Source organism: Oryctolagus cuniculus, chromosome 3, assembly GCF_964237555.1.
Source record: "Oryctolagus cuniculus chromosome 3, mOryCun1.1, whole genome shotgun sequence".
Classification (NCBI taxonomy): Eukaryota; Metazoa; Chordata; class Mammalia; order Lagomorpha; family Leporidae; genus Oryctolagus; species Oryctolagus cuniculus.
The window spans coordinates 39,395,662-39,419,631 of NC_091434.1; the positions used below are offsets into that span (position 1 = coordinate 39,395,662).

At 47.1% G+C, this 23,970-nt stretch overlaps 1 protein-coding gene across 3 annotated transcripts in view; it reads right to left on the reverse strand.

Annotated features, from left to right (window-relative positions):
• Window positions 1-23,970, reverse strand: part of AOX3 (aldehyde oxidase 3) — a 120,524-nt gene that overhangs the window by 46,328 nt on the left and 50,226 nt on the right. For all 3 annotated transcript variants that reach the window (XM_051848046.2, NM_001308460.1, XM_070069868.1), the window contains 9 exon segments: window positions 20,751-20,884; window positions 18,664-18,751; window positions 15,744-15,830; window positions 12,320-12,511; window positions 11,203-11,430; window positions 8,163-8,258; window positions 7,247-7,375; window positions 4,086-4,160; window positions 2,984-3,036 (listed from right to left, as the gene is read on the reverse strand). In XM_051848046.2, the coding sequence (XP_051704006.2) occupies window positions 2,984-3,036; window positions 4,086-4,160; window positions 7,247-7,375; window positions 8,163-8,258; window positions 11,203-11,430; window positions 12,320-12,511; window positions 15,744-15,830; window positions 18,664-18,751; window positions 20,751-20,884 (1,082 nt within the window).

Here is a 23,970-nt window from a genome sequence, read left to right on the forward strand (position 1 = left end):
TGGATTAAGCTCCATGTTCCTAGCTTCAGCCTGACCCAGACCTAGCTGTTGTGGGCATTTGGGGAGTGAAACAGTAGATGGAATATCTCTGTGTCTGTCTTTCAAATAAAATGAGAATAAATAAGTTAAAAAGCTAAAGAAGTAAGGGGCAGCCAAATCAGACTTAGCTTAAAATGTGTGATGGAACTAGCAAGGAGAAGGGAGAAATCATAACTTTGTACAGGGAGGGCAGGTAGCATGAGTGAGAGAATGGTTTCCTGTGTTGTTGCTGTTTGATTTTATTCATTACTGTTGGTTTTAATAGGTCAGAGCAAATCTAGCATATTTAGAAGAGGAAGTTAATGAACCAAAGGAAAGATGCGGAGCGAGGGGATAATTGATGCGAGAAGGTCTCAGAAGAGACAGAAGGGGCAGGAATGGAAGGCAGTTAAAGGATCTTGGAAGGAAGATGGGATCCTGCAATGAGGCAGCAGGTAAGGCAGGAAGAGGCTGTGGTAATGCAGAATAAGCAGGAGTTAGGGAAGCAGAGTGTGAGCTACGAGTGGGCTGACGCTGTTGGGTTTATGGGCTCACTGCTGTCTGTCGAGCTCCTAAAGCACTATCTGCACGTGGGAAGCACTCAACAAATAGTAACTGAGGGAACAAGCATGGAAACAAGCACTGTGAGTCAGTGAGGGAAGTTGTCAAGATCTAGAATTTAGGGGCTGGCACTGTGGCATAGCAGGTAAAGCTGCCGCCTGCAGTGCTGGCTTCCCATATGGGCACCGGTTCAAGTCCCAGCTGCTCCATTTCCCATTCAGCTCTCTGCTACGGCCTGGGAAAGCAGTGGAAGATGGCCCAAGTCCTTGGGCCCCTGCACCCGCATGAGAGACCTGGAAGAAGCTCCTGGCTCCTGGCTTCAGATTGGCACAGCTCCAGCCATTGCGGCTATCTGGGGAGTGAACCAGTGGATGGAAGACCTCTCTCTCTCTCTCTCTCTCTCTTCTTTTGCTTCTCTGTAACTCTGCCTTTCAAATAAATCAATCTTTAAAAAAAGATCTAGAATTTAATGCTTTCTCTTGAATTTACTCTTGGGTTCAAGATTTCAGAGTTGCCAGGAGTCTTGGTTCCATTGAGTTTGGTATTTTCTTCAATAGCATGAAGAAAAAATAAAACAGAATGAATTACAAAAGCTCTAGAAATGAGCCATCTTACTCTCTTTCCTGAACCCTTCCATCTTCTCTGGTTGGGAATCTGCCATTCTTAACAATCTTTCAGTCTTAGCCCAAGCTTTGGAGCCATCTTGTTCTGGGGTAGAGGGAATACAAGAAACTCTACACGGACACATTATTTGCTTCTTGTTGAGTCAACCTTAAGGCTGTTCACACACCATCCTGGTAGCTTCTAGCACATCAAATGCAGTGTGTATCTGAGAAGTTACTGATTTCTCACACAACTGATCTTAGCTCTTTTCAGCTCTCAGCCCATGTTTCTGCGGCTTGTGTCTCAAGATCGCAGATCATTTTGCTAGGTGTTGGCAGGTGTAGTAATAAGGCTCTTGCTCTAATCCTTGAGTCTGGCATGCAACTGGCTGGGTACCAACAAAGATTCCATTGCATGAGTCTTTCTCCATTACTGTCCAACCTTCATCATCCAACAGGACCTTTCGAGTTCAGTATCCTTTGTTTGTTGCAGTTGGCCTGGCCTCTATTGCTTGTGGCTGCTTATCTCCCAAAAGAATTCTACACCTGTGTGCCAAGATAACTTTCCATTTATAACTTTCCATTGCTGTAGGGGAATTCATCTTAGTGAAAACGAAGCTCAGAACACATGAGTTTGCATTGAATAAACCAAGTGGCCTTGGCTTTTACTCAAGACTCACTTTCTGTTTGGGGTCCATGTGTGATTCTACCATCACTACATTGGCCTAATGGCACAGTGTTTTCCCCTTTTTTCTTATTCTGTATAAAGGAGTCTTGGGTTGATTGCCCATGACCCAGCTGAACAAAGATAGAATGTTCATATAAGACTTGGATACGTGATAGGAGATAAAAAAGAACAACAAAAGGAGATAATTTAACTCATCCTATTTAGAACTCAGCTTACTTCTTTTCAGTTATTGGGCAAATACACGGATGTTCTTGCTGGTTACAATCATTTCTACTCACCACCCAGTAGTGCCTGTGCCTTCCATGGTCTTGACATGTGAAAGCAACAGAGGCTAAACCCTCTTAGTCCCAGTTTCCCAAGTTCATGGCCAGTCTCTGGGCAACTGACACTAGAGATGGCCTCCTCATTCAAGAAAAACCTAACCTATCTCCAGATGTGAGCTCTGTCCTTCAAAACATTACCAGGCTATCGTGTTACCTTCCCCGTAAGCCTAGGAGACGTGCCCAGGTAAGCTCACATGATAAAAGTAGGGTAAGTTTTTGTGTTGTTTCCTGTGGGATGTTTGGATGAACTTGATCAATTCTCCACACTATTTGTGTGGGATGACGGGTCATTTCTGGCTTGATTCACAGCTTCTATAACCAACTCCCAAACTGACAAGAGAATAGGGCCACAAGGGGCAGGATACAAGGCACAAGATTTCTGGAGAGCAAGAAACAGTAGGAAGCACCAAATGCTACACTGTTAAAGAGTAAAACTGAAAGGCCTAAGAGCTAATCCATGATGGACAGCAGTAAAAGCTTTGACCAAATTACACTACCCTGAGCTGTCCATGATATGCACAGGACTCAATGTCAAACCTGTAAACCTGTGGCTGGTTTATGTGCACTAAGGCATAACATGTAGGAAATTGTGAGGCTTACCTCAAAATTGTCTACCTTCCTGTAGGGATAACATGGCATTTCTCTCCCTGATCAAAGTCTTTCCATAAACATGAAATAAATAAATAAAGGACTTACTATTTAGAATATAAACACTTGAGCCTGCCTTTCCATAAACTCCTTTTCTATTGTCAAAGAGGATGACTACAGGACAGCATTTTAAGACTTCTTACCTAAAATATCCGGTGGCGGAGAGACTAATGCTTTGAGCAAAAGCTTCATTAACCTACAAAGAAGGGATATTATCAAAGGATAAATAAACAACTGGAAGCAAAACACAGGGAAACAACCATTTTCTGGCTGCATACGTTTCCTTATTATTGGAAATATTATATTGCTGAGTGAAAAAGCATAGTGCAGAAGTGAGTTCTGACACAGGCACTGGCTCGTGGCTGTCTTCAACAGTCAAGTGGAAAAGTGAGGAAGAAAACAAGTATGGCAGAAGCGTAAAGGCAAGGTCCCTAGAGAACAGTCTGTGTAAGGGCTCCATCTTCCCGTCCCCTAGGTGGACAACCTGGCCGAGGGTGCAGCTACAGCTGGGTGGGATATGCACCTATATTTTTAAGGTTCAAAGGAACAAACAGAAAAAAAGGGTAACCCTGGTAGATCAGTCAACTTGCTGTCAGAGTGTATCATCCATCACTGCTTCCTGAGGCTTTCCCACGGGACATCAAAGTCACTTTCCTGCTTAATTAAACATTCACAGGGCTTGGCTACACTGCTGCTCCCTCAACCTCTTATCTGGTCTTCCATGTTCTGAAACACCAACAAAAACTACAACCCAGGGAAAACTTCTGCGTGTTCCCCCACGAACTTTTGAAAAGTGCTTGCAGAAAATAGCAAGGATTTATCACAGATACTTCCCAAAACTTGATCCCATATCTCAGCTTCTCTTGTAAGAACTTCTCGTAAACGTCTCGCTTTTGTATGTAAATAAGAACAGCGTTGGCATCGCGGAGCTCCTTTTCCAGGTGTGAGGAGGCATCCAGATGATCCAGATTTCTCTTCAGTAACATCCGGTTCCCGGTTCATCACTGCTCTTCCCATCCCTGATGCTCTTGCTGCTTGAAGCATGGTCCAGCAGCATCGGACCTGTGACTCAGAATCTGCCCTTGAACAGGACGCCCAGCGATCTCTCTGCTCTCAGTGACTGGGACACGCTGCCAGTGTAGGGGGTGGGGAGGGTGCTGGGTGGGGTGCGGCCATCATGCAACAGATGTTTCTGTTTAGTCGGCGCAAGGAGCTCATCAGGCCCCAGCTACATGTGGTACTTACCCACTGCTCCCAGGTGCCATTAGGAGTCTGGCTGATGATGGGCTGCAGGCGTTTCCGGAGAGTCTGGCAGGCACTCTGCGGGTGGGGAGAGACGGAGGGCTGATGTGACTGGAGTCTCCCCCACACCGTTCGCTATGCCTCTACATTCTCTCAGATACCTCCCATGCACTTTATCTCCACATCTGGGCCAGGATCAGGCCCTGATGCTCCGTGTGGACGTGGTGCAGAGGTGGGGCTTTGAGGATCCCGTAGGAGGCCAGACCCCACTGCCCCGGCTCAGTCAAGGTGACTCTGCTTGTATTTCCTTATGTGTTTGAAGTTCCACTTAACCTTTACAGACCACTTGCAGGCCCATGAAAACCTCTGCCAGGACAGTGAAGACAAGAGCTCCTCCAGGTCAGCCCAGAGAAAGTCGGGGTGGTGTGGAGAGAAACGGAGTTGGCACACCTGGGATTGCATGGTTTGGCTTCTTCTCAGCATTTGAGTGACTTTCACTTTCTACACTTCGGAGACCTCATTTGTGACTCAGAGATACCTGCACCAGGTGACCTCACAGCTCAGTCCAGAACAATCCCCACCTACACTTGTTGTCCTTGAATTAATATAAGTGGCTCCATTTGCTCTCCAATGTATCTTGGTCTGTATGAAATGGTCAACTCAACTAATACCTACCTGGGAAGGTTGTTTTTTGTGTTTTTTAAAGATTTATTTTATTTATTCTTTTTTTTTATTTGACAGGTAGAGTTATAGACAGAGAGAGAAAGAGACAGAGAGAAAGGTCTTCCTTTCATTGGTTCACTTCCCAAATGGCCGCTATGGCCGGCGCTGAGCCAATCCAAAGCCAGGAGCAAGGTGCTTCCTCCTGGTCTCCTCTGTGGGTGCAGGAGCCCAAGCACTTGGGCCATCCTCCACTGCCCTCCCGGGCCACAGCAGAGAGCTGGACTGGAAGAGAAGCAACCGGGACTAGAATCCGGCGCCCATATGGGATGCAGGAGCAACCAGGACTAGAACACAGTGCCCATATAGGATGCCGGTGCCACAGGCGGAGGATTAACCAGGTGAGCCATGGCGCCAGCCCCTGTGTTATTTATTCCAAAGGCAGACTTAGAGAGAGAGAGAGAGAGAGAGAGAGGGAGAGAGAAAGAGAGAGATCTTCCATTTGCTGGTTCACTCCCCAAATGGCTGCTGCAACAGCTGGGGCTGGGCAAGGCCAAAACCAGGAGCCAGGAGCTTCCTCTGGGTCTCCCACATGGATTCAGAGGCCCAAGAACTTGAGCCATTTTCTGCTGCTTTCCCAGGCACATTAGCTGAGAGCTGGATCAGAAGTGGAGCATCCGGGGCTCAAGCAGGCACCCATATAGGATGTTGACATTGCAGGCAGTGGCTCCAAAGGTTGTTTTAAATGTTAATATTTGGTAACTACAGAACTATTATCTCAGTTACTCAACTCTACAAGTACATGTGAAAGCTTTGTGCAAAAAATGCTTGGAACTGGAGTGGCCACAGGGTTACTGCCAGTGAGTGAGTTATTCTTGGCTTTGGTGTTCAGATTCAACTGACCAGAGCAGGGACATCTCCACCTATCCCCTTTTCGGGTACCAGAACCCTGCACTCAACAAGTCTGTCCTGCTAGGAGGGCAGTTTGGGGTCATCTCTGTTCTCCCGTCAGGAGGTCTTTAATGTTAGAATTTGTTATCACTTTGCTCTACTAGCATTTTGGAAGTGAAACGGCACGGGTATAGGAGTGGTGCCAATCTATCCTCAAAGCCTCCAGAGACAACTGCCTTGCTCTTTAACAGAAGAGTGAAGCTGAGCCCCTACTCCTAGCGCCTTTGCTTTATCAGGCCCAGTACCTCTTCCTTAGCTTGCAGTTCCTCTATGAAGATGAACTTACTAACTTAAGGGACTGACACAAGACCAAAGCCAGGACCGAGACCCTGATTCAAAAAGGCTCAAACTGCTCTTATAATTAACATAGCCGATATATATCAACGCTCGCCTCTATTCTGAGGGCTTTTCAGGAGCTCATAGGCCCTGGTCAAACAGAGTCATACCCAATCCACCCTGAGACCCAGACAGATGGGAGCCCACCTTTGCCGCTCCATGGCGACCAGTGCTGGCCCCCCTCACTGAAGAATCAGGAAAGCTTCTGGATACTGGCCCACACTTGAACTCATCAGACACTGCTCAACCCCAACTTTGAACTGTAGGATTCACTTCCTTTAACCCCTCACAGAGTGCAGGGTTTGAGCATTAGCTGCCTGGCTCCTTGCTTTGTGCCTTATAATAAACACCTACTTTTCCTCGCCACCCTGGGTCTGTGATTGGTTTGCTATGAGACAGATGAGTGGACTCTGTTGGGGTTTCTATAGCAACTCCTCCAACTGGATTTGGAGTTTTCAGCAACAAATTAGTGAGCACACAGGCTCAAGTGGATGTGTTGGGCATGGCACACCAAGGTACTGGCCAGTAGGCACCTGCAGAGCTGTCTGGCAGTTGCCCGGCTCTTTCAGACTCCAGCGCAGACTCCCAGTGGCTGACTGCTGACCAGGAGTCATCGGTCTAAGGCACTTTCTGCACAAAAGACACTAGGCTTGGGATTTGGCGCTGTGTTTTTCCTTTGGTAGCAAGCTGTGCATGACGGTGTGCTAATGTGGACTTTAATTTTATAGCTATAGGAGACCCCTTCCTCTAAAGGATTGCTTTGTAACTCAACAAACTCATTCTGTAACTTGGCTGAATTTCTGAGTCATGTCAAAAGGCAATGCTGCCTCCCTCCCTGCCTCTCTGGTCAGCCTTTACGTCTGAGTCTTTCATGAGCCCCCTGGCTTCTGCGGGTCTCAGGTTCGCAGTGGCTGTGTCATGCTGTATTCTGTACTTCCAACAACGCTTCAGGAAGAGGCGTCATGTCTGCCTGTGTGAAGTAAGCCTCTTGGAGTGGTGTTCATCAAATGTATTACTTTTTCTTTACACATTTTAGTAAAAATTATGCTGCTAAACAATACCACAGTGCCCAGTATTTCGGGTGGGACAGAGGAACAACAGGAGGTGGTGTGTACCCTCTTACATCTGGCGCTCATGGGAAAAAGCATGAGAATTTTAGTGGAAGAGAAAAGGACTTTGCAGTGTGAAAGGAGGGTGAGAGTTAGTAAAATCATCACCTGTACAGCTTTTCCATTGACATCTGCACCAGTGGAGGCTGCGGTGGTAATTGTGTTGGGCACTGTCACGGTATTCATCTCGCCGATGTGTATGTAGGACATTGGTACCTTTAGCTCACGGCTGGCCACCTGCCCCGAAAAACAAGCAGACAGAATGTGCCCATCAAGGGTGCAACTGGAACAATAATTCAAATCTATTAGAAACTCTTTTTAAAAAGTGATAGGAGATTTCATAATCTATGGTTCGGGCAGACATACTCAAACCAAAGCTTATAAAAAATCTCAAAACTCATTAAAATGTTAAGTGCTTCTCTGCACCCCAAGTTTACCAAGAGCCAAGGGTCAGGAAAAGTCTCTTAATGACACACAGCAGGGATTTAAAGCAGGTTTTTATGGAGAGAGGTGAATCTTGGAAACAGAGATCCTCACTCACAGAGAAGTCCACTGGACCTGCAGCCAGGGTCCACATTCCAGAGGAAGGACCCCCAACCCTACATGAGGTTCCTTTTATCAAGTAAGCATGGTATGTGGACTTGCTAATGGGAGCATGGACAGGTTGTCTGACACCAGGAAGTCTGCATTTGGCTGCTAATTATATACAGGAAATGCTGGCTGCCCAGCACCTGAGCTTTGGAGCCCATGAAAGGGTGTAGCCACTTCAGTCAAGGGTTAAGAGCTGCTGGTCCCTTGGGAAGTTGAGTTTAGGTGAAGCCCCAGCGACCAGGGAAGGGAAGTGAAACCCTCTTTCTAAGTTCTAGTTGGTTCATTTCCAGGTCATCCGGAATGTGCTCCGAGGGACATTTGTGGGCGTCCGGTCACTGCATCACAGAACTCAACAGTGATACCCTACAGACTCTGGGAATATTTCACAAAGCCTAATTTTGGCTGATGGCAAAAGTAAAACAACCTCTCTCACCTGTATCATTTTGGTGTTAATACCTTGACCCAATTCAACTCCACCATGAGCAACCAACACAGATCCATCTGTGTAGATGTGGACCAGAGCAGCAGCCTGGAAATAAAATGAGAAATCCGTTCTTCCTGGCATCCGTACAGGAATCTCTGACAGTGAGGCAGTCATTAATGAAGTGCCAGAAGCCACTGAAATAAAGCCACAGTTTCACTGATACTGGACCAATGTTTTCATCAAAAGGTGTGTGCCACGCAAGAATAGCAAAGGTGCCATTCCTTGGAAACCGTGAGTAAAGCAAAGCCTGAATTCATATTTTCTCGCTAGAATTGAGTCGGGAGCTGTCGCATGGTCCTTTACCATTGACACTAACGAGTCACACTTCAAATGCCTGCTGGGCTGCTCCTTTCTGAGAAGGGTAAGGTTGAATTCAGCAAGCAGAGCTCCTCACTGCCTCTCCTCTACAAGGAATGACGAATAGAGCCAACGGTTAACAACCAGGTGGAACCAGAGCTCATTTTTCTTTGTTGGGCTACAGACTCTTCGCCCTTAGATGTCGTTTGGGGATTGACACTCCATCCTAATGAACTCTTTCCCTTCATTCCTCGGAGCATATTACTCTCAATTGCTTCTGGGGAGTGAAAAGCATGCAGAGAATCATGGAATAAAACACAGCAAAATATGAAAAAACAAAATCTTATTTGTCCATAATCTCATTGCTCACACGTGCTGTGTTATTATCAGAATAACTGAATAGCACAAAAATAACCCATGTAACACGAACCCCCTCCCCTGGGGATGTGGGCCGAAAAGTAACATTTCATCAAAAGCTGTCTTTCAGGCCCAGAGAGAGGAAGCAGGTAGCTTCAACCCACCAGATTCTAACTAGAACCACATGACCACAGCCAGGACAACAGAGCCTGTGCAAATGTCCAAGAATTGACTGAGAATTAATTTTTCCTAATTTTAATGCTAAGTTCTTCCCCCTGGGAGGAGTTTAAGCCTAAATACCCTAACTAGTGGTGTCTAAGCATGTTTCCAAATTGTGCTTGCATGAGCTTGTGCCCACCCCTACATGTGTTGACAAGAATGCGCTTTCTTGCATATTTGTTTCCCCTAAGATAAAAGACACCTGCTTCCCTTTGCTTGGAGAACCAAAGCTTTGGAAAGGATTCCCCACGGTCTCCTGATTTGCTGCAAATGACTGTGCGACAACTACTGGTGACGGAGGTTTTCATTTCCACTCACTAAGAAGCAGACCCACAACATGGAGGGGTAACATTAATGGAAATCCCCGATCCCTCCCCTGTAATTCTGGATCTCAGGCCTTGCTTGGTGGGGAAACTTGACCTGAACTCATCCAAGGAAATGAGATTCCAGGAAAAAGTATATTTTCACAATTTTCTTTGAAAGGAGAGGTGCTAAGCAGCTATCCATATGATCAGGTGTAAATGATGCTGTGAGTCCCCTTGTCCCATAGGGGTTCTCAGTAGTGTCTCAGATCACTAAATGGGGGACAAATGGAGATTTCCAGAATCTTGTTAAATTCCTCATTCCACACATTTTAACAGATGGGAACAATTTATGATCTGAGATTATCGTCTCTCAAGAGCATTGTCTTGAGCAAGCAGAATCCTAGTCATGGAAGTTTTGAGGGGGCTGGACAGAATGTTCTAGAAGATAGGGTGTGACTAAAAGGTGGATCAGAGTTAGACAACTTTGGACATGTTAAAATTAGCTTGAATTTTAAAATGCTAAACTAGTTATTGTCTTCCCTGAGCTTAGGAGTTGCTGGCAACCACAATTTTGGGTGTGGTGAAACATCTAAAAGAAATCTCTGTTTACAAAGTAAAGACTGTGTTTCCAGATCATCCAGAGAAAAATGCAAGCAGAGCAATGGAATTGCTGAAGCAAGCACATGACCCAGTTTGGAGCAAGTTAAGCACTGGGGTTGCTCTCTCCGGGGCCTCCCACAGGAAGCATAGGACCAGGTCAAATCTCATTTCTCAGGCAAGGAAGCCCTGGGCATTCAGTGTAAGAACGTTTAGATATTTTCATCTGTTCCAATAGTCTTTGAATGTAATCCTTCAAAACTCAATTATTTGAGAAAAGAAAGGTCCTTTAAAAACCCAGCTAACACTGCCTTTTAGGGATCTGTCTTTGCTTGATTTCTATAGAACTAATCTTGAAAGACTCATTCTTAGCTTATCTGCCTGTTTCCATACTCTCAAGATGAACTATATTTTTGGGAAAATCTACAGACAGTATCAGTGAATCACAGGCAGAAATGTTGGTGTCTTCTCTGTAGATTTTCAATGGGTCTTTTTAGGAAGGACCACACAACCAGAGATTATTTTTCTAGAACGTGTAGAGCAATTTCAAAGAAATTGCAGCAGAAGATACAATACCCACAAAAATTGTTTCATCTTTTCATTCCTGAAACAGTGTGTTCACCCATCACCCATTACCCATCACCCATCACCCATCATCCATCATCCATCACCCATCATCCATCATCCATCACCCATCATCCATCCATCCATCCTGTCATCAGGCATTTAAGCCTGGTACTTAGCAGGTGAATAGACAGATGAGTAAGAAGGGTTTAGCTTGACCCCTAGAGCGAGGAGCCTGAAAGTGAAATCCACAGCAGTGTGACTGTGATGAGTTAAAAATCAAGAGTGAGTGGCAGAGGGTAGATATTACAGTTCAGAGAACCTTCCAGAAATTATGGCTAAGGGTTACACAAAAGCATGCCAACAAATATTCAAGGGGACTGTGACTTGAGGCGGTCCTCAGAACAATCTGTGAATGAGACCAGTGGTGTTCTAAACATTGGTTTCCCTTGTAGACCTTCTTTGTGATCAGCAATTGTTCACCAACTGATAGCACCATAGCTCCTAGAGCAAAAGAAACACAGCTGCCAAACCAGCACCCAAACCCCTGGAGTTACTAAGCTATTTCCTAAGCATTAGAATCAATAGATCTTTTATTATGAGACCCTCAGAAAAGAAGTTTCAGACTTACAAGCACCTCTGAAAATTACCTGATAATAAAAAGTCTTTGGAAATCCAACGGAGAATTTCATGGGGATAATGGCTATTCCTCGCTTCTTCCAATAGTTCTGCTCGTTAAATTCCTCTATAGCTTTTCTCCTGCTGCAGTATGAAGAATTTTCCATACATTTCTCCCAGCATCTTATCAGATTCTCTGGATTGAATTCTTGCTTGTGGATTGTCCTATCAATTGTCCTGTACATGTTCAACTCTCTAACCTGGTGGATGAAAATGTCCACCATTATAACAAGATCCACAGGCAGTGAGGTCATCATAGAGATTAGCTGTCAAAGGTCACAGAATCAGCATGAAAGAATACATTGAAAATAAGTTGAGCTGGCGCTGCAGCTCAATAGGCTAATCCTTTGCCTGCGGCACCAGCAACCCGGGTTCTAGTCCCGGTCGGGGTGCCGGATTCTGTCCCGGTTGCCCCTCTTCCAGTCCAGCTCTCTGCTGTGGCCCGGGAGTGCAGTGGAGGATGGCCCAAGTGCTTGGGCCCTGCACCCACATGGGAGACCAGGAGAAGCACCTGGCTCCTGGCTTCGGATCAGTGCGATGCGCCAGCTGCAGCGCACCGGCCACAGCGGCCATTGGAGGGTGAACCAACGGCAAAGGAAGACCTTTCTCTCTGTCTCTCTCTCACTGTCCACTCTGCCTGTCAAAAAAAAATAATAATAAGTTGAGCATTTAAGGGACAGTGTGATTTTTTAACAGATTTATTTTTTTATTTATTTGAAAGGTAAAATTACAGGAAGAGGGAGAGAGAGAGGGAGAGAGAGAGGGAGAGGGAGAGGGAGAGAGAGCGGGAGAGAGGGAGAGATCTTCCATTCTCTAGTTCACTCCCCCAAGTAGCCCAATGGCCAGGGCTGGGCCAGGCTAGAGCCAGGAGCCAGGAGCTTCTTCTGGGTCTCCCACATGGGCCATCCTCCCCTGGTTTCCCAGGCCATTAACAGGGAGTTGGAACAGAAGGTGGAGGAGCTGGATCTTGAACCAGCTCCCATACCTGCTACCCCACAATGCTGGTCCCAGAACAACACGAGTTTGGGAACTGAACGACTGCCCTTTTATCCACGTAAAGACCTTGTTTTGAGGATCACGCCTTGTTACCTTTTCTGGCGGCAGATGGCATTTGGCTGCCACAGCTGACATCCAGGTCTCTGTCACAAAGGCTCCCTGGGGAAACCCGAACCCCCGGAAGGCCGTATTGGACGGCAAGTTGGTCTTGCAGGCTCGGCCTCGGACACGCAGGTTGGGGATCTTATAAGCATTTTCCAGTTTGAGCAAAGCATATTCTATTACCTGAAAGTATTCCAAGGTGAACAGTGCATTAAAATTAGGAAATCTGGATTGACACCCTGTTAAGGGGGCACTAATCAAATTCCCTGTCCAGGCAGGAGAATTGCCAACCCTTTCCGGATGCATGGAGTCTCCGGGCCACCACACAGAGGGATCTCACAAGGTCCCCAACTATATACTTGAGTGGCCATCTACTTAATATTAAATTACATACATTTTACTTCTATAAATGCCCACATTTACATCGAGAGATAAAAGGTATTTCTACAATTTAAACCAATTTATGTTCTGTCTTTGGTAGAAATGGAAACAACTTAAAGTTAGCTTTTTAAACACAGGGGTACAGATCACTCTTTCATATGCTGATTTCATTTCCTTTGGGTAAATTCCCAGGAGTGGGATTGTTGGGTCATATGGTAGGTCTGTTTTCAGATTTCTGAGAGTTGTTTGCGCCTCCGTGTTTATTGCAGCTCAAATCACAATAGCTAATATATGGAATTAACCCAGATGTCTATCAGTTGATGATTGGATAAAGAAAATGTGGTATATATACACTATGGAATACTACTCAACCATAAAAAAGAATGAAATCCTGTCCTTTGCAACAAAATGGATGCAACTGGAAACCCTTATACTTAGTGAAATAAGCCAGTCCCCCAAAAACAGATACCATATGTTTCCCTAATCTGTGGTAACTAGTAGAGTATAAAAAATGTAATGCATATGAGCGACATTGACATTTTGAGATTTGATGATTGTTCACAGCCTTTGTCTCTACTGTTGAGGAACAATGTTTTCTGGTTACCATTTATTGACTTTTTTACTTAGTTTAGGGTTGATCTTATGAGTACCAAATAAACTGAAAGTAGATCATCATAAAAATTAAAGGAAAGAATAAGAAAGGGAGTAGGAAGGAGGGCGGGAGCCTGGGTGGGAAGAGGGTAGGGTGGGAAGAAGTATCACTTTGCACCTAAATCTGTATCTATGAAATACATGGAATTTGATCACCTTCAAAAAAGTTAGCTTTTTAAAACATTTCCTGAGTAGTTTGAACATTCACACATTTTTCTTCTTTAGGTTAGAAATTTCAATTTCTTTAAAATTTCCTGGGATGTTTTCCATACTTAAAACATGAAAACTCCCAAAGTTTCTGACAGTGACCTAATCAAATTATGGTCAGCCCTTTGTATCCATGGGTTCAACCACCCTGAACTGAAAATATTTGAGAAAAGGACGTCTGCACTGAGCATGTAGAGACGTCTTTGATCATTATTCCCTAAACAACACAGTATAAGAATTCCATACATGGCATTTGTGTTGTGTTAGGTGTGATAAGTAGCAAGAGATGATTTAAAGGATGCAGGACACACGCATGGGTTACAGGCAAATCCTACAGCATTTTAGACAAAGGGCTTGAGCACCTGCAGCTCTTGGTCTCTCCACAGGGCCTCCAATCATTCCCTGTGTGTGCTGAGGGACGACTGTGCTGTGGCACTGATGGCAGGGGGGGCTCTCCTGAATTACCACACCTGCCTCCTCGGGGAATCAGAATGGAAAGAACGGATCTGCGGGAGAGTACAGTCATCCCCAGCTCTCTGTGGAGTTGGGGCAAACAAGCATTGCTGGATCTCAGGGCAGCCTCTCCTCCACAGCACTCTGGTACATGCAAGTATTTGTACTTGGAGACCATCTGTTCTGAGAATTAAACGTGGTACCTCTGGGGACCAGCACTGGGGCACAGTGGGTTGAGCTGCTGCCTGCAATGCCAGAGCACCAGTTTGAGTTCTTTGCTTCTGATCCAGCTCCCTGCTATCGCGCCCCGGGGAAGTCAGCAGAAGATGGCCCAACTACTTGGGTTCTTGCCACCCACGTGGGAGACCCAGATGGAGTTCCAGGCTCCTGGCTGCAGCCTGGCCCAGCTCTAACTGTTGCGACCATTTGGAGATTACACCAGCATATGGGAGAAATCTCTATTTCTCACGCTGCCTTTCAAATAAATACATGAATCTTTAAAAAAAAAAAAATGATGGTTGGCTGGCACTGTGGCATAGTGGGTTGGGCTGCCGCCTGCAGTGCTGGCATCCCATATGGATGTTGGCTTGAGACTCAGCTGCTCCACTTCTGATTCAGCTCTCTGCTATGGCCTGGGAAAGCAGTAGAAGATGGCTCAAGTCCTTGGGCCCCTGCACCTGCATGGGAGACCTGGAAGAAGCTCCTGGCTCCTGGCTTCAGATCGGTGCAGCTCCGGCCATTGCGGCCAATTGGGGAGTGAACCAGCGGGTGGAAGACCTCTCTCTCTCTGCCTCTTCTTTTCTCTGTGTAACTCTGACTTTCAAATAAAGAAAATAAATTAAAAAAAAAAAAAACAATGATTGCTTTACATGTCGTGAAGCTACAGAAGGGTGGGCCGTGAAGACCCCACACATAAGTGGAGTGGGATGTGTTGTTCAGTGCTAGGGCTCATTGGGAAACCAAGTGAACAGGTGGGGCTTCCCCAGTGAGATGAGCAGGTAGAGACAAGACACATCCCGAGCTGAGCTTTCAGAGGAGGCAGAAACACTAGGGTAGAACAAGGAAAAGCCAAATAGGCCAGTGACAGCCTCACACCTGGCATCAAGGGGATATTCTGTGAGCAAAAGGGGCTGTGAGAGGGACCCATGTGGTTTGGGAGCAGGAGGCTTTGCAGGAGCAGCTGGGCCTGGGTAAGCTTATAGAAGCAGCCCTGAGAGGGAGATGCTGACATGTGTGTGGGGAAGAGGTTTCCCTTGGTGTGAGAAGAGGAGAGATTTGCCTGGGGCAGGCCCAAACCTCTGCCCTCCTTCCAAGTACCGAGTGTGTCTGTCGCTGACCCCTCCTGGCCTTGCCTAGGGTGAGGATACTGGGAAAGGAGAAGAGATGATTAGCTCCACTCTGTGCGAGTCTTCTGGGCTGCAGCCTGAGGTATCCATCAAACACGCATGTCCTGCCTTGAAGACAGCAAATGGAAATGTTTCTCCTGGACAAAGCTCTCAGAGCTGCAGAGTAAGCCAGGGGATCCCTGGCTGCCACGCAGCCTGACGGTGGTACAGACCTGGAAGCCATCTGGGTCACCCTTGCTTGCAAGCCACATTCCATGCCAGGTAGACATGGGTTGGTGGACATCAACTAAGAAAGCCTGTACTCTAAGAAACCAAACTCACAGTTAATCTCTCATCATGAGTCACTGGAACCCCAGATAGTTTTGTGAGTCACATACCAGTTCAGAGTCATCTGGTGTGCAGCCTCCGTTGATATGATATTCAATGTCTGCTGCCTCGATTTTCCCGTTGTTCATGAAGCCAATCTGTGAACAGCAAACATTTACTTCTATGAGCACATGAAGTGTGCGTACTGCATGCTGGCCATTTGGAGAGTAGGAGTGAGAGTTCCTTCCATTCCTGATACGTGTGGGCTGGGGCGGGGCGGGGGGCGGGGGTCAGTCTGCCTGGGTTCAAACTCTGGGTCCATCATTCACCAGCCAAGTAACCTTGGGCCACCCAACTCACCTTCAGGAGCTCCATGTTTAACAATGGGGACAAAACTATTACCCAGCCCCATGTTCTCAAAATTTCACATTCATCAAAGTCACTTAAGGGGCTTGCTAAAACTGGGCGCCACCACAGGATTTCTGATCCAGTGAGCTTGGGCCTGTGGGTGTACATTTACAGCAAATTCTCAGGTGATGCTGGTGCCCTGGTTCAGGGACCATGCTTTGAGAACCAGTGACCTAACTCCCAGGGTCACTGTCATCCTCAAAAGAGCATTCACATAGAGCCACGTGTTGCAAGCAATTAAACAGTTCAATTAACATAGCTACTTATTCTTGCTGTGGTTGATGCTGTCTCATGATTATCAATGAGAAAAGCATGCATGAGCAATCTACCTTTTCTAATTAATAGCTAATGAGGATTTGCTAGCTACCAAGGCTTCCTTGACGAGGGCAGCACGCAGCGCTCCATCTTCTGAAGTCAGGGCATCATGTGCCAGGACTCCTCTTTGGCTGCTAGCCATGTGCCACCAGTTCACTCTGACGTCGTCACTAACTCGCTCCTCAGATGTAACTGCTGCATCCCCAGAACGTCAAGTGCCATGCATCAGATTTCTTTGTGTCTCCCATAACTCTTAGTGCAATATCTCAGTGTTTGTTGGGCTCAGTAAATTCCAGTCTTTGGAGTTGGAGGGAACACTAGGAGTCACTTGCTCCAAACTTCCAGTGCAGGGCTTCCTGCTGGAGCCTATATCCAGGCACCCAACAACCCCTAGAAATTCAGAAGCAGGAGCTATGGCTGAGGCTCAGGAGTCTGCATTTTAACCAGCATCTCTGGTCCCTGCAGCAGAAATACCATCTTGTTCAGTGTGTCTCATTCATTAGTAAGTTGTGAAATCAATGGATTCAGATGGAACCAGCATGCTTAGAGGGATAAATAGGAGGGAAGGGAAGGGGAGAAAGGAGGAATAAAGAAGAGGGAAGTGGAAAGAAGGAAAAAAAGAAGATTAAAGGGGAATTAAAAAGAGGAGAGACAAGTATTAGTTTATCATATTTAGCAAATATGTAAGTGTTGTTCTGTGTGAGCTAGTTTCTGTGTGATGGAGGGAGGAAGAGAAGGAGGGGAAAGGGAAAGGGGGAGAGAGACAGAGGAGAAGAGAGAGAGGGAGGGAGAAGGAGAGAGAGAGAGGGAGGGAGAGGGAGAGAGAGAGGGAGGGAGAGAGAGAGAGGGATCAAGGGAGGGAGGGAGGGAGAGATCTGAGTCCTCCCTTTGATGTGTCTTACAGGTGCGGTGAAGCAGTGTGAAAGCTGATCTGGATCCCTTCCTGCCGCCAGCAGGAGCAGCATCTGGGAGGCAGCTGTCCAGCATGGCCAGCTCCCATGGGGGATGCACATCTGTCTCACTCTTGTATTCCCTTTTCTTTCTGGCTATGCCTTCCAGCTGAGGAGTAAATGGCTCTCTCTTTCCACAATTCTTCAGAAATTTGAGGAGGGGCAATTCCTGGGTGGGCTGGGCTGGGGTCTGGGCTTCCTAGTCCTGAAGACGGCTTTGCAGCTAGGGTCAGTGTCAGGGAGCTCTGATGTGGTCGTAGCAGCTGTTGGGGAGGGAAGAAGAAAGGGAGAGAACCCTGCGTCCAGCGACCCCAGGTATGGGCTGCAGGGGAGGAGCAGGAGTGAGAAAGGAGAAGGAATAAGGAATGATGGATCACTTCAAGGAGGAGCTTGTCTGACCTCTTTTTGCCTGACTACACACCTCCTCCACAGATGGCTACCTGCTGTGTACTTCCTTATGGCACACATTTGTTGGGCACCTCATTTGTGCTAGGTTCTAGGGAAATGGAAATACAGAGATAGGACCCCCTCTCTGCCACCACTACTGCCGCTCCAAGAAGCCAGAAGTCTGGCAGGAAAATGGGGTTGATACCGGTCAGTTCATTCTTGGTGAGATGCTCAAGGTTAGAAGTCTGCACCGGGTACCTGGGAAGTAAAGAGTTGGACAGCACCTGGCACTCCAGAAGCACTTGGTAACTATGATGCCAAACCAATGAGCTCTGTAGCGCACTCAGGGTCAGCCGGGGTGGGAGGAGGGAGGTCTTCTGGAAGACTCGATGGCTGAGCAGGGATTTCTAGTCCACAGTGGAGTGAGAAATGAAGAAACCAAAGGTCTTGTCTTATGGGCTGAAAAGCCCGAGTTTTTGTGTCTGAGTTTTGTGATGCTTATTTTACCCTTAATTTAATAGCAATAAATTCTGTTCCCTTCTAAGCGGTTGGAAGAGTGCCCTTCAGCAAGATGGAAGCCTTTGTGTAGCTGGATTATGAATGCATGGGATGAACCAGGCTTTGACAAGTGTCAGCCTAAATCCTACACATCTGGATTCCAGAGGCCCTCAGACACTGCAAGGGCAGCAGGTGCCAGCACTTCTGCTCCCACTTTCGCCTTGCTCTGAGCCTCTCTCCCATTCCCCACGTCACGATTCCTACTCCTTTTACGTGCCCTGACTCAAGTGTCACAGAGTGCAGTGCTGAGGCTCGGTAGGAAGGGACAGCAGTCAGCTGGGGAGGGCGAGCCCCGGGCTCTGTGGGTACTTGAGACTGCTGGTCAGTGACTCCTGGGTGTGCGCTGCCTGCATTGACTTGCCCCTCCACTCACCTTGTATTTCCCCAGTAACGGGTGGCGTCCTCCAGTGATCAACATGTCGTCCCCACGCTCGAGAACAAAACGCACTGGGCAGCCAGTCCTGGAGAGAAGGAAATAGAATTACATTTTTAAATGATTTGCGATTTTAGGTTTAGGTGTTGGGGATGTTCTAGAATCATCATCAACCCCTTGACTACACAAATAAGAGACAAAGAGTAGAACTGCTCCCAAGGGGGGAGGTTAGGTAGAAGACTAGGAATTACTTGCTTTTTCATGATAAACGGGGCAACTAGGCAACTATTTGCATGTTTAACAAGTTCCTTTTCTGTTGATCTGCCTTAAGCCTCATAATAAAGTGACTTTTTTGTGATTGTTTTTGTGTATAACCCTCAGTTTTTGTGTATAACCCTCAGTTTTTGTGTATAACCCTCAGTGGTCAACAGCTGTTCATTGGATTTACTCTAAGTAGTTAGGAAATTACGTCAGAGATCTCCGTTTCCTTCATTATTAGCTTTCATGAGCAGACTCTTCTCTTGTTAATGGTGTCAATGAGCTGTTCATGAACTGTCCCACAGGTTCAGCTCTGAGCCTTAATTTCTTACATGCTTCATATAAATACTAATTCATCTTCAAGCCCTGCTATTTAGTTCTTCTCCCACATTTCTAGGATTCCAGACGTTCTCCTGCCTGAGCCAGACGATTGGGGTTGTTGGAATCTGAAGCCTTCTTTGGCCATTACCACCTCCAGCCTGCCCCAGAAGAGCAGCAGAGGCCACCTTCTAAGGAAACATCACTTGATCATGACACCCACACACAAAACCCATGACAGCCTCCCTTCAGCATCCTGAGAGTTACCTTACCTTGCTCTTCTTCCAATACCCCACTTTTTTTTTTTTTTAATTTTTTTGACAGGCAGAGTGGACAATGAGAGAGAGAGAGAGACAGAGAGAAAGGTCCTCCTTTGCCGTTGGTTCACCCTCCAATGGCCGCTGTGGCTGGCGCGCTGCGGCCGACGCACTGCACTGATCCGAAGGCAGGAGCCAGGTGCTTCTCCTGGTCTCCCATGGGGTGCAGGGCCCAAGGACTTGGGCCATCCTCCACTGCACTCCCTGGCCACAGCAGAGGGCTGGCCTGGAAGGGGAGCAACCGGGACAGAATCCGGCACCCCGACTGGGACTAGAACCCAGTGTGCCGGCACCGCAAGGCGGAGGATTAGCCTAGTGAGCCGCGGCGCCGGCCCCAATACCCCACTTAAGATGACCTCCTTTAGGAAAGTCCTGGAATCACAATCTACTGGGAATTTGGTCTGGACCACTAAAATACAACAGATGCTTCATGCCTTTGCAATTATTTTCACAATGTGTTGTGTGTGTGTTATGTGTGTGTGTACATGTATGTGCTAAGGTGCTGGGTTACCTGAGAACATCTGGTCTGTTCAGTGAGGCAGAATTTATGATTTGCTCCCTCCAGCACCATTTCAGAAGTCTTACTAACTGTGTGCATGAGTAATGGTTATACATTCCTTTAAAAAGTCATCTATTTCTGTGCACAGGCACATGTTACATAATTGAAAAGGTTCAAATGGGTATTTGAAGGAGAGCATCTTTCTCCATCTCCTGTCTGCTAGCCATATAGCTCTTCCAGGAAGCACAGCAGTTTATCGAGTAGCCTTATAAATACATTACTTGCTAATGTGCTATGAGGTGGCCTCTTCCTTAACAAAGAGTGAGCTAGCCAAGGCAAGGTCTTAGTGTCCTGTTTGGTTCTACCAATGTAGACGATGGAGTTCTGCTCCTGTCCATAAATACTGTGGAGTGATCAAATCGTCTGCTCCACTTACTCTTTTTTTCTTTGTTGTAGAGCAATAGGAAGGATTTTAGGCTGAAATTACAGAGAGGGCAGTGAAGTAGAATCCATGCACCACTGCTGATTCGGGTTGAAAGTTCCAGGGGAAGCGTGCCCAACTCTGGGCCGTTTGGCAATGGCCCTCGTTAGTTAGGCCTGGATGGGGACAGCAGGCCCTTGGCTTTGGACTTCAAGTATCTTTTGAGAAATCTCATGTAGGATCGGAGGGCGGAGGACCCACGCCTCACACTCACTTGTTTGCCGCCACAGCTGCCACTGCTGCCAGGAGCCCAGGCTTGCTCGATTTCCCTCCGAAAGCCCCGCCGACCCTTCTCACGTGGCAGTTGATCCTGTTCTTTGGAATGCCCAAGGCACAAGCCACCATTTCCTGCAAGTGAGCCATGGATCGGTTACAGGCCCCGAAACACATATGGCACACAAGAGATTCAAAAAAGAAATGTATTCTCAGCTTCCCCAGAGCCCAGAATAAAAATACATGCATCTATCTGTTTTGGAGGAGAGACTAGAGGAATTCATTTCTTCACGTATTCTGGGAGAGAGGCTGGAGAAAAACCTATAGACACCTGCAAAGCCCAAGGTGAAGGGACGAATTGGCATTGCATTTCAAAATGTGTCCGTTGTAGATCAGATGACAAAACACAACCACAGTGATCACACTGAGCTGTTCACAGCACCTGTTCCCCAAAGAGGCTCCTACCTGTTAGAGCCCACCACCAATACCTCGGCTAAGTGAGCAGGCAGGAAGGGCAGTTAGAGGGAGCTACACACCACCCGGAGGGAAACCAGCACAATGATCCTGCATCAGGCAGGCAGAGCTGCTCAGCCGTCTGCAGCATGTCAAGATAAGCTTGGGCCTGCAGCTAACCCAGGGAAGGCACTGGTGTGTAAGCAGTCGGACCGGAGGGAAGCTGGTAATGACCCCTGACTGCAGCAGGTGAGAAGTAGTGATGGTAAACTCCGCAGGAGCGGGTGGGAGGAAGTTTAAAGAAAGGCAGCTCCCTAGGAGCTGATGTCGAGGTGTAGTGGGTAAAGCTGCGGCCTGGGATGCTACCATCCCATGTGGGTGCCAGTTCATGTCCTGGATGCTCCACTTCCAATTCAGCTCCCTGCTAGCGTGCCTGGGAAAGCAGCTGAAGAGGACATGAGTGTTTGAGTCCATTCATGTGGGAACCTAGATGGAGTTCTGGCTTTGGCCTGGCCCAGCCCTGACTGCTGCAGCCATCTGGGGAGTGAACCAGCAGGTGGAAGACCAATCTCTCTCTCTCTCTCTCTCTCTCTTTCTAAATAAATAAATAAAATTCTTGAGGCAATTCCCATTGTTGACATAGGTGACATGTATCTGTTCAGTCAAGGATCCATGGTTAAGTCAGATATCAAAGTCAATCAGGGAATATTTCCTCCTGCCTCGCTGGGTGGACCATGGCCCTGTCACAGAATACTACAACCTGCTCACACTTGGAATGGAGAAGGAGAAAGTGGAGCCGAGGGGTGCTTCATGGGAGGCCATGGCTGTAGCAGGAAGTAAGGGTGAACCATTAGGAGTGCTTCTTGGTGACTGGGCACTTGGTACACAGATAAGATACAGCTTAGGATGTTCACATTCCAGAGTGCCTGAGTCTGAATACTGACTCCATTCCTGATTGCAGCGTCATGCTAATGCGCATCCTGGGAGGGAGCAGGTGACGGCACAAGTACTTGGGTCCCTGCTACCCATGTGGGAAACCTGGCTGGAATTCCAGGCTCCTGGCTTCAGCTTGCCCCAGCCCCAACTGTTGTAGGCATTTGGGGAGTGAACCAGCAGATGGAAGATCTCTGTCTCTGTCTCCCTGGCTTTCAAATAAAATGAAAATGAGTTAAAACAACAACAACAACAATAAGAGGAATGTCATTTGGCTTTCTGTCTACTTACAGGTATATATATAGATAAGGTCATCCTTGAAGGTCAAAACAAAATAAAAAAACTAATTTAAAAAAGATGATTATTAGAGCTTTGGCTTATTGATTTTGAAGTGTCCATGGCCAAATGAAATATCTCATATGCAAGAGTTGGATCTTCAGAGGAAAGACCAGGGCTATCGATTTTAGTGGCTAATTCTCAGCACGTACAGGGCAGGGAAAGATGAGGCAACGGTAGGAGGCAGATCTCTGGGTCTCCCTTGGAGGAGAGCTGCCAAGAGAATACCCAGGTGGGACTTGGCCCAACCAAGAAATCAGGTTTGGCTGTGCTAACCTGTTTAGACTTGGGGGAAGTTTTTCCAGCTGATAGTGTTGCTTATACAGGACATTTTAATCTTGGGAGAAAGACACATATTTTTATTCGACTTTCAATGTGGTGTAGGTTCACCAAAGAACAATAAGTCCAGGCAGAGATGGAGGAGCCCACGGGGGAATTACAGAAGGAGCAAAAAGGACAAGCAGAAATATGAGTGTAGCATCAGACAAACCAAGGGAGTGTGAATTTCAAGGACCACATGGTCTGCAGGGTGGAAGGCAGCAGGAGCTTCCAGAAAAGACAGAAAAAAATCTCTTGGATTTGAGATCTAGTAGGCTTCTTGATTGAAGAACTGAATTAAAGCATAAATGGGAAGTAAGGAAGTAGAGTGTAGGCAATGGTTATAATGGGGCTGTGCTGTGGTGTGGCGGGTTAAGCCACGGCCTACAGTGCAGGCATCCCATGTGGGTGCTGGTTTGAGTTCTGGCTGTTTCACTCCCAATCCAGCTCCCTACTAGTAGCCTGGGAAAGCAGAAGAGGATGGCTCAAGTCCTTGGGCCTCTACACCCGTGTGGGAGACCCAGAGAAAGCTGCTGGCTCCTGGCTTCAGATCAGCACAGCTCCAGCCATTGTGGCCATTTGGGGAGTGAACCAGTGGATGGAAGACCTCTCTCTCTCTCTCTCTCTCTCTCTCTCTCTCTCTTTCTCTCTCTCTGCCTTTCAGATAAAATAAATAAATCTTTAAAAAAAAAGTGGGGGGAAAAACCAGTCTCAGAAGGGAAGGAGACAGAAGCAACAGGTGCAAGAGAAACACAGTGAAGGAAGGGTCTTGAAGAAGGCTGAGTTCACAGCCGGCTCAGAGTGGGGCAGTGACGAGACAACGTCAAGGGCGTAGGACTGAGCAGGAACAATGAGGGGTGGCAAGGTGGGCCTCGGGGGCAGGTGCAGGTGTAAGTGTTGATCAGCACGGGAGGGAGAGACTGAATGAGGCAGGAGTAGGGAGGGAAGATGGTGATGGGGCCATTCACACCGACGGGCTCGGTTTTTGAACAAATGAAGTAGGAGGCAATCATCATGAGAGGTAGGGAGTGGATTCTTGTAGAAGACTGGAGGAAACATGAAAATCAGGGCTGAGCCTTTCCTCTATGCTGATGTTCAACCATTGGCTAAAGATGACCTCACTGTCTGGGTTCCACCACTAAACGTCAGGAAAATGACAGCACTCCATTTGCAAGCACCAT